Below are 13,727 nucleotides of genomic sequence, written 5' to 3'. Positions count from 1 at the left end.
ACGCAATCAAAGGAAACTATAATGAAAGAAAGAAAACTTTCTTGTTCACAGACCTTTAAAAGTAGGGACATTTTGTGGACTATGGGAAGCTGAGTTGCTTTTGGGCAACATCATTCATTAGGTACACCCAGTAATATCTGTCCAATGACTAAATTATACTCAAGTCTATGATGTCTGCTTATGAGAACCTTCCATGATTAGCATGCTGCGTTCTGGATTATCCTGCTTTGGCAGTGGAGGTAATTCCTGTGTTTTGAATGAGCTCAACTCACAAAATGTGTCTTCTGTGAACCTGAACTTCACTTTTAATTAGTGATCTTGAAATGGCTAGGTAGCATGTTCATGAAATGCAAACTGTGATTGTTAACTAAAATAACTTATTTTCATTAGTCTGTACAGCCCACAAGCATGTAGGCATGGCAGAAAGTTAATTAAACCTATTTACTCTGTGCAGGCAATTGAAAAAATGTATATTAATTTTATCCTGGAGTTAAGCTTATTTAATAAAAAAAAGGTATAATCTTTACATGACTAAAGAAAAAGTGACTAAATTTTTTTTTTGTTCTATGATGGAAGAAGATAAAGCTAGTGTAAGTTATTTTTGATCTGTGTGCACAAAAGTGCAGAATATGTTTGCAATATTTGTGTAAAGTATCCTATCAATAAGGAGTAAAAATACACTTTGTAAGCAGTTTTCATCCTTTCAGAAGATGGAGGTCCATACTAGGAACAGTTAGAGGACAGTCAGGAACAGGAGATATGTGTTTAAAGCAGAGATAAATTTTGGAGGAAAAAGATCTTCAGAAAAGATGCAGCATGACAAAGGGACATTGCTAAATAAGGGAACAGGAGAAGAAATGGGATAAAAATTTAAAGGTCTTCCTGTAATATTCTGAACTAAGGAAAGGGATGCTAAATGTTCTTGGATATGTTTGATTAATTTTTTTATAATTAAAGAGCTGTTAGGGAATAGGCTACTTGTTAGCTTAAGCAGTGGACTAGGACTTGGGAAGCCATGAGTCTTGCTCCATTTCTGCCAATAATCTTCTGTGACCCTTTGGGCAAGTTGCTTCATCTACCAGTTTCTTGGTTTCTGTTTCTTGGCTCTGTTACATGGAGCTAAGAATAGAAGAATTTAGGTTGCAAAAGGTCATTGAATCCAACTGTTAACTCAGCACTGTCAAATCCACTACTAAACCACGTCCTCAAGTGCCACATCTTCACATCTTTTAAATACCTCCAAGGATGGTGGCTCAAAGTCTTTCCTGGGCACCCTGTTCCAATGCCTGATGATGCTTTCAGTGGAGAAATTTTTCCTAATGTCCAATTTAAATCTCCCATACACATGAGATTTGAGACACATAGGGATGCAATGGCTCCATATAGACAGAGCTCTGAGTTTCTAGTAAGAGAAACATGTTTGTAAGTGTTTTAATGCATTCCAGGTTTCAATGTCCTGAACTTCCTAATATTAACACAGGAAAGAAATGGTTTGGGAGGAGTTGGTTATATGGTGTAACTCTTTTATTTCCCATATCAGGATTTTCTGTAAGCCCATGTTAACTCTTCTCTCATCAATGTTTTGTTTGCTTGGTGTTTTTAGCTCACTGAATCCTAGCGATCTGAAGAAAGATTCCTCCGTTCTCCACATTACTAAATCTCAAGGAAGATATGGGTCCACACCATCACCTCAGCCAAAACTCCCCTCCCAGCACTCACTACAGAAACAGGGAACCAGTGACACTGACAAAACTCAGGTTGCACAGCTGCACACGGCCAATGGAGTGGTAGCACAAGACCAGCCAGAAGATGAGGACCGGAGATTGCCGGACCGCGGCTCTGCCGTGTCCACCCCAGTCCCAGACGATGCCATCGACAGCAGCTTGATAAACGGGGAAGGAGAAAGCACTCGCAGAGAGTCACTACACAGTGTGACTGCCTGTGAGGAGCAGATGCTCAACAGCTGCCACAGGACTCCGAGCAGCGACACGCTGCTCCCAGCTGAAAATGAAACTCTAGACATTAATACTAATGTGAAGGAAGAACGAGCTGAGGAAAGCAGTAAGCAAGATCAACCTGTAGAAACAAAGGTAAAGAGAGAAATTGTTTCATTCCTGGTATATCACTACTTTTTGTATTTTCTCTAGGTTTTTATTTACAAAAATAGGCTTCCAGGAGCAGGTCAGAAATTGAAAATATTGTGGTTGTTTTTCCTCCGAAAAAAGATGAGAAAAAAATTCTGCTTGCCTCTTCCTACCCTCTCCTCCTCTGCTCTTCTCCTCATCCCTTTGGCTCTTTCCCCATCAGTTATCTGAGGTTTAAAAAAAAGTGAAGCTCAAATATGTGTGCCTCTTTAGCACCATGCCTCAGCTGTGCCAGACTACAAGGGACACATGTTAGTGGTGTATGTGAAATAACATTCTATGTGTAGGAAACTGTAATGACAGGGCTTCAGGGAGAAGTGTTGTGTGAATCCCTAGCTTGGATGTAGTTGTCAAGTCAAAGTGGGAAAGGCAGTGGCAGTCTGCTAGTGATCAGATAGACACAATGTTCAGGGTATCCTAAATATGTGCCTTTTTAGCAAGGAGGACTTATATCATGATGAACTTGAGCTCCCTTGCAAGGAAGGTTTTAAATATTTAAGCAAAGTAAGTGGGTGAAAGAAAATCTGTCTTGGGAAATTAATTGCTGAAAAATAGTGCATATTTTTCACTTGTAAAAGTTTACTTATGCAGTTTGCCTCCTTGTACCAAAGAAGTAAATCTGATTAACAGTTCTGGTCCAGCAGTCCCCTGTGTGGCAGGGGGAGCTTGGCAGACCCTCCCAGCCTTCCTCTTCACCACAGAGACAAACAACTGATGCTGAAAAAGCTCTTCACTGCTGGTCATGAGTGCACCCACACCAGTTCACTGCAGACCTTGAGTTTGGTTAGCTGGGAGTCACATATATACACACACTTGGAGGTAAATTCTGTGAGTGGGAAAGGTGGCTCTCAAGTTCTCATGTAATAGAGGATGAAATATTCTAGGTAAGGACAAGAAAGTGTTGGCTTGTGTGGGTTTTCTTGTTTGTTTTAGGGGTTGTTTTGGTTTTTTTCCCCAGGAATGAATAGATGTTATGATCCCCATCTAAACGTAAGCCTGGGCACAGTCTAAGGCACTTTGGCCTGCCACACCTGTCATTATATTTCTGTCTCCTGTTGGGTAATGCCTGTTTCCCCTCTCTGTGCCTATAAAGTGCTGAATTCTCAGTGGGCAATGATGTTAATCTTGAATCCAAGTCACGCAGTAAGGTACTGGCAGCATTTTCAGGAAAAAGCTGAAAAGGGAAGCAGTTCTCTTTTAAAGTTCAGGAAGGAACTGGGCAAATGGTAATGGCAGCAATCTCATTAAAATCTGTCTGAGCTGCTGGAACCAGCACGTGTGGTCTGTCTTATATTCACAATGAGTCAGCTTGTAAGGTGTAATGTGACTGTAACTAGATGTATATTATTCACTGGTGCTTGGAGGGTAAAAAACCAAACCAAACCCATGCAGAATGACTTTTAAGCTTGCATTGGTGTAGAACTGAATCTGTAAAACTGAACTGGGTCACAACAGCCCTTCCTGAGATATTTTGTGCAACCAGGACTTCCCCTTTAGTCTCGTGAGGTTAAGAAGTGCGTCCACCCTTTGTGGAATGAAACAGTGATTTAGTTTGGATTAATGCAACCTGGAGATGGAAATCAGCCCTGTGGTGGTCTGAGTAGCTGCTGCCATGCTGTCTGGATTAGGGGAAGGATGATGAGCAACAGGAAAGTTCTGGTGGAGCTTTAAGCTCTTTCTGTGTTCAGGCAGGCACTGGTAAGAAGTAAGAGCATTAGACAATCTGTGATTTTGCTAAATGCCTACTTAGTCATTATAGAATATTAAAACTGGGATGCATTCCAGTTTAAGTTGCATAGCACAGGATAACAGCACTCTCCTGCCCTTTTGATTTAAAATGTAGGTACAATTGAATAAAAGCAAAAGGAGCAGATCCATGTGAGTCATAGTAAAACTTTATATTATGCATCTGATATGTGTATTTTGATGTTGATGCAAAGTATCTTGTCTCTTGCATGCCATGTTTCTTAGATCAGGAAAGAGCAGAAAGTGATGCTCTCTTTCTTTGTAGATGTGTACCTGTACAGCAGAAGTAATCCTAAGTCCACTGCTGGAAGGAGTGAATTAAACTGGGGACTGGTGCAAAAATTACTTTTTGGGCTTGGAAAGGAAGGCTTGTTTTGAAATAGTGTTGCTCTTACCATTATGTCCCTTCCTCCCCCCACCCCCCCGATCACTGTAGATATGACTAAAGAGAGATTATTGCAGGTTCTGGAAAAATTGAGCAAAACTTACTAAATTTGGCAGTGATCTGAAACAATTTCCCCAAACAACCAGAGCAGAGTATCCTTTATTTCTCTTATTTACTGAACTTAGTTTGAAAGTAATGAAACAGAATCATAACAAGCAAAAAAACAATTAAAAATGAAAAGTTTCCTGCCTTGCAGCAGCAACACCTCCTGTCATAAAACTTAGTTTGTCTAAACTGCAGAGGCTGAATAGTACAAGAACATCTCAATCAATTAACTTCCTGAATAACATCATGTGGGGAATCTGCTGCTACAGCTAAGTGAAGACAAGAGGACAAATGTGTCAGTGTTTGTTGTGAGACTGGCAGGAGATGGGGATATAGACTGCCTGCATGCCACAGATGGGGACGAATCCATGGAACATCTTTAATAAAGTCCTTATATGATGTCTTCTTTTAATGACAGTGCTGAGGGCTCTGATGTTCTAGATGCAAGCCTGGTGGAGATACTGGATTTCTAAATGTAGGGCAACATTTCAATTTAACCATGGTAAAATTTTTGGTTTTGCAAAGTTAATTTTCTGCCAAGAAACGTTTTACTGTTGAAACACTTGAGAGGTTCTGCCATCTTCTCGATGCTACAATTTTTTGGTTTTCTTTAGGAACAGCAATGGGAATAAAGCTGTGTATCTTCAGCTACCAATATATAAATGCATAAATCTTCTTGTGAATAGTCACTTCTTCGGGGATACCAGGATCTTTACTGCTTTCTTGCTTGCGGTGCAAGCAACAAGCACAGAGCAATTTAAATTATATTTGTTCATACTCTACTTCTCTCACCCTGTCTGTGTTGTTTAATGTATTCCTTCAAGCCCTTGGGGCAATGGCTATGCCTGAGTAAGAGTGAATCATATACACCATCACTGTCATGTTGGCAGGTATGTTTTCTTGACAGGATATGGCTCCTGTTGGCTTTGGATAAGAAAATTCATACTTTCACCAGCATTTTTCATACCTCTTCTAAACTTCAGAGTTAAAAATTACTTATTTTAATTTCCTAAGCATCCATAGCAATGTAATTATTCTAAGGATGAGCAGATTTGTACTAATGAACTAGATCCAGCTGAAACATTTACTGTAAGCATTGGAATAGAGCTTCAGGTTTGCAGTCCATCCTGGTGGAACTCCTGGTCTCTCACACTCCTGATATTTTGGTCAGCAGGTGAAATAATGTACCTGTGTAACATAAGTGTTCTCTATGTAGCACATCAGCCATTTCTGCTTGGTTTTATATGTTGAGTTGCCATGTGTTATGGATTGTCACAGAAGTTTGAAATGTTCCCTGAAATACATGTTCCCTGAAGTTACCTTCCGATCCCCTCAACAACACCCCCTGCTTCCCCCTGAGGATGTGCTGAAGGAAAAGCAGCAGTACAGTTTTCTGTTCTTTTTGCACTGATCTAACCCTGTAGGTGGGTGTTCTTATGCTGGAATGAGAACATGCCACAGTGATTAAAAGATAACTCATCCATGGTGTGCATTTTTCCCCCACGTAGAAGATCCCTCTGTCAGGTCATGCAATTGATGTAGAAAGGAGATGCAGGTTTGAGAATTAAGAAAATGTGTAAGGTTGATACTGAGAGGGTTGGAAAGCTGGGCTCAGCTCATTTTATATGATATTTTTGTGTTTGTTATGTGTGATTTTCCCTCTCTTAATTAGTTCAAATAATCTTCTAAAAACTGTGGCTTGGTTCTATAGCACTGCTTCAGGGAGTAAGTGGGATTCTGGGGTGAGAAAAAAATAAAATTAAATTGCTGAGGAGCCAGCAACCTCCGTGGTTTTGTGTCTCAAGTCCACATGTGAGATCCTTTGTAAATGGCTGCACTAAGCAGCAAGCTGTAGCTGTAACAGCTAATCCTCCAGCTCCCTGCAATGTCTCTTGACAGCACTTAAAACGCAGTTCTGTAGGTTACTGTGGTTGCTATGCTGATTTAAACAGATTTAATCAACAGCTTTGAAGTCACTATTGAAAGCCTGTTTTTAGGGAGGAGGTTTGCCATGTAGCAGTGCAACTGTGAACACTGGAGATTAGAACTGAAATACGTTGAAAACTGGAATACTTATTGAATACCAAAATGGGGAAAAAAACCCACTGAAGTCCCTTAAATATAAGACTGTATTTTAATGTTCGGTATCCTTCAAACCATTTTTGTAAAAGTACTTGCAAATGTTTATCCTACTCTTGTGGAAAGCAGCGTGCAGTTTGAAATCAGAAACTACTCTCTCAAGCTCTCCTCTTTGTTTTTATGAAGAATTTTAATGGTTTGTCTAGCAATTACCAGTTTCCCATAAGCACTGTGATAATACTGCCATTTTTTTAGGGAAGACTCTGATGTCATTAGATGTGAACAGACTGTCTATAGATCTGGAGAAAGAATCTTGTAGTGGAAGTGTCAGTTTGTTGAGCCTGACACTTGCAAGCCTGAGGCAGTTCCCTAATGTTTTGATATTGTAGAAGGCTGTGATTTCATTGTTTGTTTTGAAATAATTTTGCCCAGCAACTTGTAATTATATGTTCTAACATATTTAGTTTAATATTGAAAATTGAGTGAATGTTTTAAGTTTCTGTTCAGCAGAAGAATATATTTTGTGGAATAAAATACTTTAAAATGAAAACATCCCTTAAAATGCAAAAATGACTTCCATAAAGACTTAATGAAGGAGCCCTCTAATTGCAGTCAACAATTGTTCAGCAATGAGTGTATTGGCGAACATAAACCATTCTGTATGGTATTTTTCAATAATTTTGTTGTGCAAAGAACATGCAGTTCAAATAACTTCTGAAAGGGGGTGGGGGCGAACACTGACTGCTCCCATCTGTTCCCTCTTACTCTGCAAATCAGTTCTTCCAGCTCTGAAAGGTCAGTGGTACTCGATTACCAGGATGTGAGCTGATCTGTTGAGTAGGGAGTTGGTGCTTTGGCAAAGATCCCTATACAAACTGGGAAATACTAAATCTTTTAGGCTCTGAATTTTGCTCTGCAATTTGACTGATTTTTAACATTCTCTGACTTTTTTGTATGTTAATTAAGCTGTGGGAAATCATGTATTTTTCAAAGTTGGTGTTTATTACTCAATGTTAACTTTGTATTTCAGTTGCTTTTCGGACCATAAGGCAGTCATAAGGATTTTCAGAAGTTTTTTATTATTATTAAGTTATGTTTTCCTCACTGTCCTAAGAGCTGCTCTTATTTTCCTCCAGGAGACAGATGAGCAGAAACGTCACAAAATTGCCAACGAGCTTCTGCAAACAGAAAAAGCCTATGTTAGCCGACTTGACCTCCTAGATGGGGTACAGTTTTTTTGAATTTGCTTTTATTGTGTTGCCTTGAATTCACTCAAATGGCTATGAGTAAATGTGGATATAAATTACATGAGATGTGGTATGTTTTTCACATTTTACTGATTTTCCAGTCAGTCATTTTCTGTTGCCACATGGCTTTGCCTATGCTTCTATTTTAAGAATGCTACGTTTTTAATAAGGTTTAGAATTTTGTGGCTATTAATGCAATATGTGCTGGGTATGGAGATGTCACTATAAGCAATAGCATTGCATGCTGGTAGCTGACAAGGAGGATGGATAACCATGTCTTGGCTTCCAGTGAATTGGAGTGAATGCTGCAATCACCCACTCATTAGAAAATTACTAAATCATTCTAATTTGAACCACCCAATCGGAATTTTTCTTTAGCTCCAAAGAACTAGACGTTGCCCATTCCAAAAAGTATATCCTCTATTTCCCCATTACATATTTAGAAGCAGAAATAAGTGTTTCTGCAAGGAAAGGGTTGGACTCTCATGCTTTGCAGAATCTAACTGATAATTCCTATATGTAAGAAGTTTGTACTCGAATATTTTCCTTCCTAAGTCTTGTTTACTTTCCACATAACACATGTACCTCTAGCTTTGCGTTGCCTTGCTACAGGATATTTTTTCTCAGACTCCACTGTTTAAATTGCTCAGGTCCAGTGCAGAAGTTTTGTACAAAGCTTTGATGAAAAGTAAAAAGTCTCAACTGATACAGTAATTGTTCATGCTGCTTGGGGAGCTCAGTAACTGTCCTCCTGAAAGTGGATTTACACAGCAGATCCAAATTGTGATGGATATATGATGACTTTTAAAAGCCAGAGTATTGCAGGAAAAAAAAATATTTACAGAAGTTTAAAAATATAAAAAAAATGTTTACTTCCTTCACAGATTTTTCTGATGGGTAATGTACAATTATTTTCCTTGATGCTTTCATAAGTGCATTAGTGCTGTGTCTGTTTTCCAAATACTAACTGGAGAGAATTCTGAAAAATGACTTTCAAACACAGCTGCTCAACTGCTGCTAATGAGAGGAAAGCAGACGACTGGCAAAGGACTGTTGTATTTCTAAACTTGGTTAAAAAGTTGTGTAACTGTCTCTTTAGTAAAAAAAGTAACTTCAAAGTAACTAACTGTCCTGTTGGCAGTGCAGCAAACTGGGCATGTTTTATGTGGCACTATGTGGCTTTTTTCCTTTTAAGACACTTCTGCTGTCTCAGTTGGGGTGATCAAAGTTCCTATCTTCAGACTCTTTTCTTCTTTTGCAAGTCCTTATCCAGATTTCTGAAGGCCTTTTAGGGACATGTAATCTGTTCAAGCATGGGAGAAGGTGGCAGAGGGACGATAGCTCTCCAAAAGCACTTATTTTGTGATGTGCATATTAACAAATGCACATTTTGTAGCTGCATGTAATCAGGTAGAGCCCACTGATGGAGAAAGAATATATTTATTTTTAAAAGAGACTGTAGTCCAATCAGAACTGGGCTCCCTCTGTGCTTTAAATAGTATGTGGGGACTGCTCATAGCCTGAAAATTCCTTTGATTTCAAAAGGATAAGGGGATAAGGCATTCAAGGAAAGTGGTGGGGCTAGTGGTGATCAGACATCATGCTAATTGCAAAGAACTGAAGAGTGGAAAATACAACTGGAAGGCTGGGAAAGCTGAGATGCTCTGGCTGTTAAAACAGGCAGGATGTGTGGAGCTGATCCAAAATGGCACTGCTTCAGTTTGGCTTTCCTTATGTCAGCTCTGCCTGCAGTGCTCTCCTGGCTCATGAGAAAGAAAGTGGGGTGTAAGGGGAGGAGAAGCTTTTCACTTCTAGTGTGGGAAAGACAGTGAATGAGTTCATCACTGCCTATCTATGGTATTGAAATATTAGTCTTGCCTTGGTTAAATATAACAGGCTGACAGGTCTGGGGCTCTTTTTCCTGTATTGCAGGTATTCTACTCCAGACTCCTTGAGGAAGCCAACAGAGGTTCATTTCCACCTGAAGTGATTAATAAGATCTTTTCTAACATTTCTTCAATAAATGCCTTCCACAGTAAATTCTTACTTCCGGAGCTTGAAAAAAGAATGCAAGAATGGTAAGAGGCACTTCACTGGTTAATATACTCCTAAATCTGTGTCTGTAGAAACTCTCTTGCAGGCTTGAGGTAGGGAAAGTATCTTCTCAGTTAAGCTCTCCAGGCCCAGGAACTCCTGTGAGTAAGAGAGCATCTGCTCTTCCACTCTTCCTCAGGAGCTGACTCAGCACAGGACTTGCATCATTTGCTCAAAATAAAGGACATGGATCTCACTGAAGCCAGGGAGATTACTCATGATCAAATGTCTTGCTAAATTAGGGGCTCAGACTCAAATTATGTGCTGCCTGGTGAATTCATTGTATAGAATACAAAGTTGAGGTAAAGAACATGTACGTGGTTTATGACAATGCCGAAGTAGAGTAAACTTTGTTGTTACTGCTTTCTCTAATAAGGTGGGACACATTCTTCTTCTAGGTTTTGGTTTTCTGTTTGAAATTAAAATCCATGTCAGATATATTTAAGGGCCATTTTCCCCTGAGCTTTTCTTGACCTCTGTTTGGAGCCAGCAAGGATAGAAGAGGTGTAAATATGCTCTGTAATAATAATGTAGAGATGTAGTATCTTTATCCTGCCTTGGTGTGTGTGATTCTGGATATATTAAAACATAGTCATGCATTTTTGGTCTCTTCTATGTAATTGAAAAAAAAAAGTCTCAAAACATTGCTGCTTCCCTACCTTCTTTGGGAAAAAGGTTAACCTCATTTAAAAAGAAATTACAAATACAGCTTCATCCAGTTGTTACACCTCAGCACTTGTTTGGCTCCTATATTCTATGATATCTGGAATTTATTATGAGGAATTCAAGTGTTTGTCCATGCATAATTTCCAGTTACACTATCATACAACCCCTTTATTATCAAAAAACACACCATAAATGAGAAGAAAAATGCTTTTTTGGTGACATATATGAAAATCTTAGACCATACAGGAGTGCTTTAGCCAGCAGCTATGTATCTTCTGACTCTGTAAGATGATACCCCTTTAAATGACGATTCTTTAAAATAGAATACTTACCATGCACAATCACCTCTGTGTGGTTTATAATGCAAGAAAGTCAATAAAATGTAAGCACTGTGAAATATAAGAAAGCTTACACCTTAAGTTCCCAGCAGAGTGACATGAGTAAGGTAAAGCTCCCTGTTTCTTTTAACAAAAGTTGAAAAAATCTGATAGGAAATATGAATGCCTGGGTTACAATAGAGTGCATGTTCAGGAGAAGTGGAGTTTAGATGTTAAAAAAACAGCTCACACTACATTTTGTCAGTGCTGTATCATTTGAAATTAAATTCACGACGTAATCTTAAAATTCTGCTCTAGACACGTTATGGAGCACAGAAGATGGGTTGCCTTACTTTACATATTTGCAAAATGCTAAACTGCTCACTACTACTGTGTGTATAACTATATTTTTTCAAAGGTTGAAAAGTGCTTTTGTAGATAAGCTGTGACTCTTGGTGCAGAGCTAATAAATTGCATCACAAGGATATTATCTTTTCCACATTGCTTGAAAACAACCTTTGTGCTGTACCTGAGACAGCCTATTAAAAATGTCCTTGAAACATTGTTCTTTTGGGAGGAGTTAAAAAAAAAGGGTGCAGTTGAAGACAGCTCTTTTTGATCATTGCTGAAAGAAAAATCTGGGGTAATTTTCTCTCCCCATCACTGGTCTCTGAAATTGTCTGGCACAATAGCTTCTGCCAGATACAGTCTTTTCTCAGCAGCTCCTCTCATTAGACACAAATTGAGTATGTTCTGGTGGTGGGTTTATGTGCTTCTATTATTCTTTATCTTCCAACAAAAAAGCTGGATAAAAATTTCTGACTCTCTCCTTGAGTTGTGGTTTGAATTGAAAACTTAGAGTAAAAATACGTAATTGTGTGACTGGGAAAGCAGATCAAAAGCAAATCCCTCTCTTTTGGAAGAAAAAGCAGTGTGAATCTAAACTTACCAAGTGAAAATGAAATTGTCTGCTAGCTGCAGTTTGAATGAGTTGAGCAACAGCTGGAGCTGAGTATCTCTTACAACACATGGCTTGAAAACACTGGAAACAGCCTTGTTGCAATGTATTTCCCATGGAAAATGTGTAACAGAGCGTAACAGAGCATAACAGTGATCCCATGCCACAGAATCATAGAACAGTTTGGCTTGGAACAGACCTTAAAGATCATCTGGTTGCAACTGCCCTTCCATGGGCAGGGATACCTTCCACTGGACTATCAAACAAATTAACAGGATACAGTACCCTGAGTCTTCTGTACCCAAGGACAACCAGTAGCAGATACTTGGGAGTAATATAAGAGCACAGCATGATTGCAGAGACCAGCTTCCCACCCTGCCTTGTCCCCTCATTGCCAACCCCAGTCCTCTGCCAGATGTTACACAGCAACTCTCTGCGCTCGCAGAGGCAGCTGGGGGCTGGACCAGTTTTTGACACTCCTGCAATATTCAGTATCCAAGTATAACTTTTCCCTTCTGCACAGCTTTTCTCTCATAGAAGTGGTGTGTTGGAGTGGGCTGTAGAAGTAATTGCAGTAGATTTCTTCACTTTAGACCGCTATGAGAACATTGATTTCAGACTTTGAGAAATTCAGAGAGCCTGGCCTTGAAAATGAGACATGAAATGTGCTTCCTATGGTAGTTCTTGGAGATGCCTGTGTGCTTTGGGAGTGCAGCTTCTCTCAGCCTCTCCATCTGTTACTTTACTATTCTGTTTTATCTGAAGATACCTTTAGGAATTGGGAAAAATGCAGAAAGTTCTCACGAAAGACTGGAATCCAAGGGATTATCTTTCCTTCATATGCTTCTTTAGATAAATAGTAATTAAAAAAAAAAAAAAAGTTAATACATATATTTATAGAAGGCACAGAGGGGAAGATGTACAGTATGGGTTTAGCCCTCAAACCAAACCACAGGTTAGATATTTCAAAGGTTAAATTATGGTCAAAAGAAGATAATACAGTTTTAAGGAATTGCAGATAAAATAAATTAGGCTATGTTTTGTAAATAAAACCTTTCAAGTCTTCAATTTCTAGCTTTTCTTATTTTAGTCCTCTACATGACCTATAGTGCTTATACATCATCAAAGGGGATGCAAACACTCTTTCCACGTGAATTCAGATTTACTGGTTACGGTGGAACTCCACGTGAGGTGATCCCAAGCAGAAGGATTTTCTATTAAACGCTTGAAACCTTTTATAACCTTGTGTGACTATTTTTCTTCCTGTTTGCTCTGAGATTCCACCCTCTTACTTTGCAGGACTACCACCCCTAGGATTGGAGATATTCTGCAAAAGTTGGCTCCTTTCCTTAAGATGTACGGAGAATACGTGAAGAATTTTGACAATGCAATGGAATTGGTGAAAACGTGGACTGAACGGTCACCTCAGTTCAAATTCATTATTCAAGACATTCAGGTAATGGTGAGAATAACATAGATCCTCAAGTAATACAAGCAATATATAACAATACAAAGGTTTGTGGATAAAGAAATTATTAAAGAGAAGATTAAATAACAAATCCCTCAGAATGAAAGTTGTTGTTTTTATCCACCTCACACTGCATTTTTCCCTTCTCCTTCCTGCAATATGTGTGCAACCCACCCACAAAAATCCAGATTTTTCTCCTGCAAAATGGAGGAGCAAATTGTAAAGGCTGAAACATCTGAAAACTGAAAAAAATAGTTCATTTTTTTGTAAATACCAGAAGTAAACACCACTGTAGGATAAAGTGACATAGCAGTGCATCTCTAGATCCCTGCACTGCCTCCTTAAACACTGTGTCTGCTCACAGTAATGCTGAGCACAGAAAGCTTCAGAGCCCCGGGATGCCAGTCCTTTCCAAAGGCTCATTTCACACCCTCTGGTGCTCCCTGTGGGTGTCTCTGGGAATCGGCAGGTGTATCCCCTACTGCAGTCTGAGCACTTACAAATAGGAAAAAGTATTT

At 39.2% G+C, this 13,727-nt stretch overlaps 1 protein-coding gene across 1 annotated transcript in view; it reads left to right on the top strand.

Annotated features, from left to right (window-relative positions):
• Positions 1 to 13,727, top strand: part of FGD4 (FYVE, RhoGEF and PH domain containing 4) — a gene marked incomplete at its 3' end in the record, with an annotated part of 34,926 nt that overhangs the window by 10,448 nt on the left and 10,751 nt on the right. The window contains exons 3-6 of the mRNA XM_082280036.1: positions 1,604 to 2,090; positions 7,596 to 7,685; positions 9,639 to 9,784; positions 13,041 to 13,197. Coding sequence (XP_082136162.1) covers positions 1,604 to 2,090; positions 7,596 to 7,685; positions 9,639 to 9,784; positions 13,041 to 13,197 — 880 coding nt within the window. The remainder of the gene's footprint in view (positions 1 to 1,603; positions 2,091 to 7,595; positions 7,686 to 9,638; positions 9,785 to 13,040; positions 13,198 to 13,727) is intronic.

The sequence above is a fragment of the Coloeus monedula genome (genome assembly GCF_965178545.1).
Source record: "Coloeus monedula genome assembly, chromosome: 4".
Taxonomy (NCBI): Eukaryota; Metazoa; Chordata; class Aves; order Passeriformes; family Corvidae; genus Coloeus; species Coloeus monedula.
Note: the sequence above shows the minus strand (reverse complement) of the source record. Positions and strands in the feature narration are given on the sequence as shown.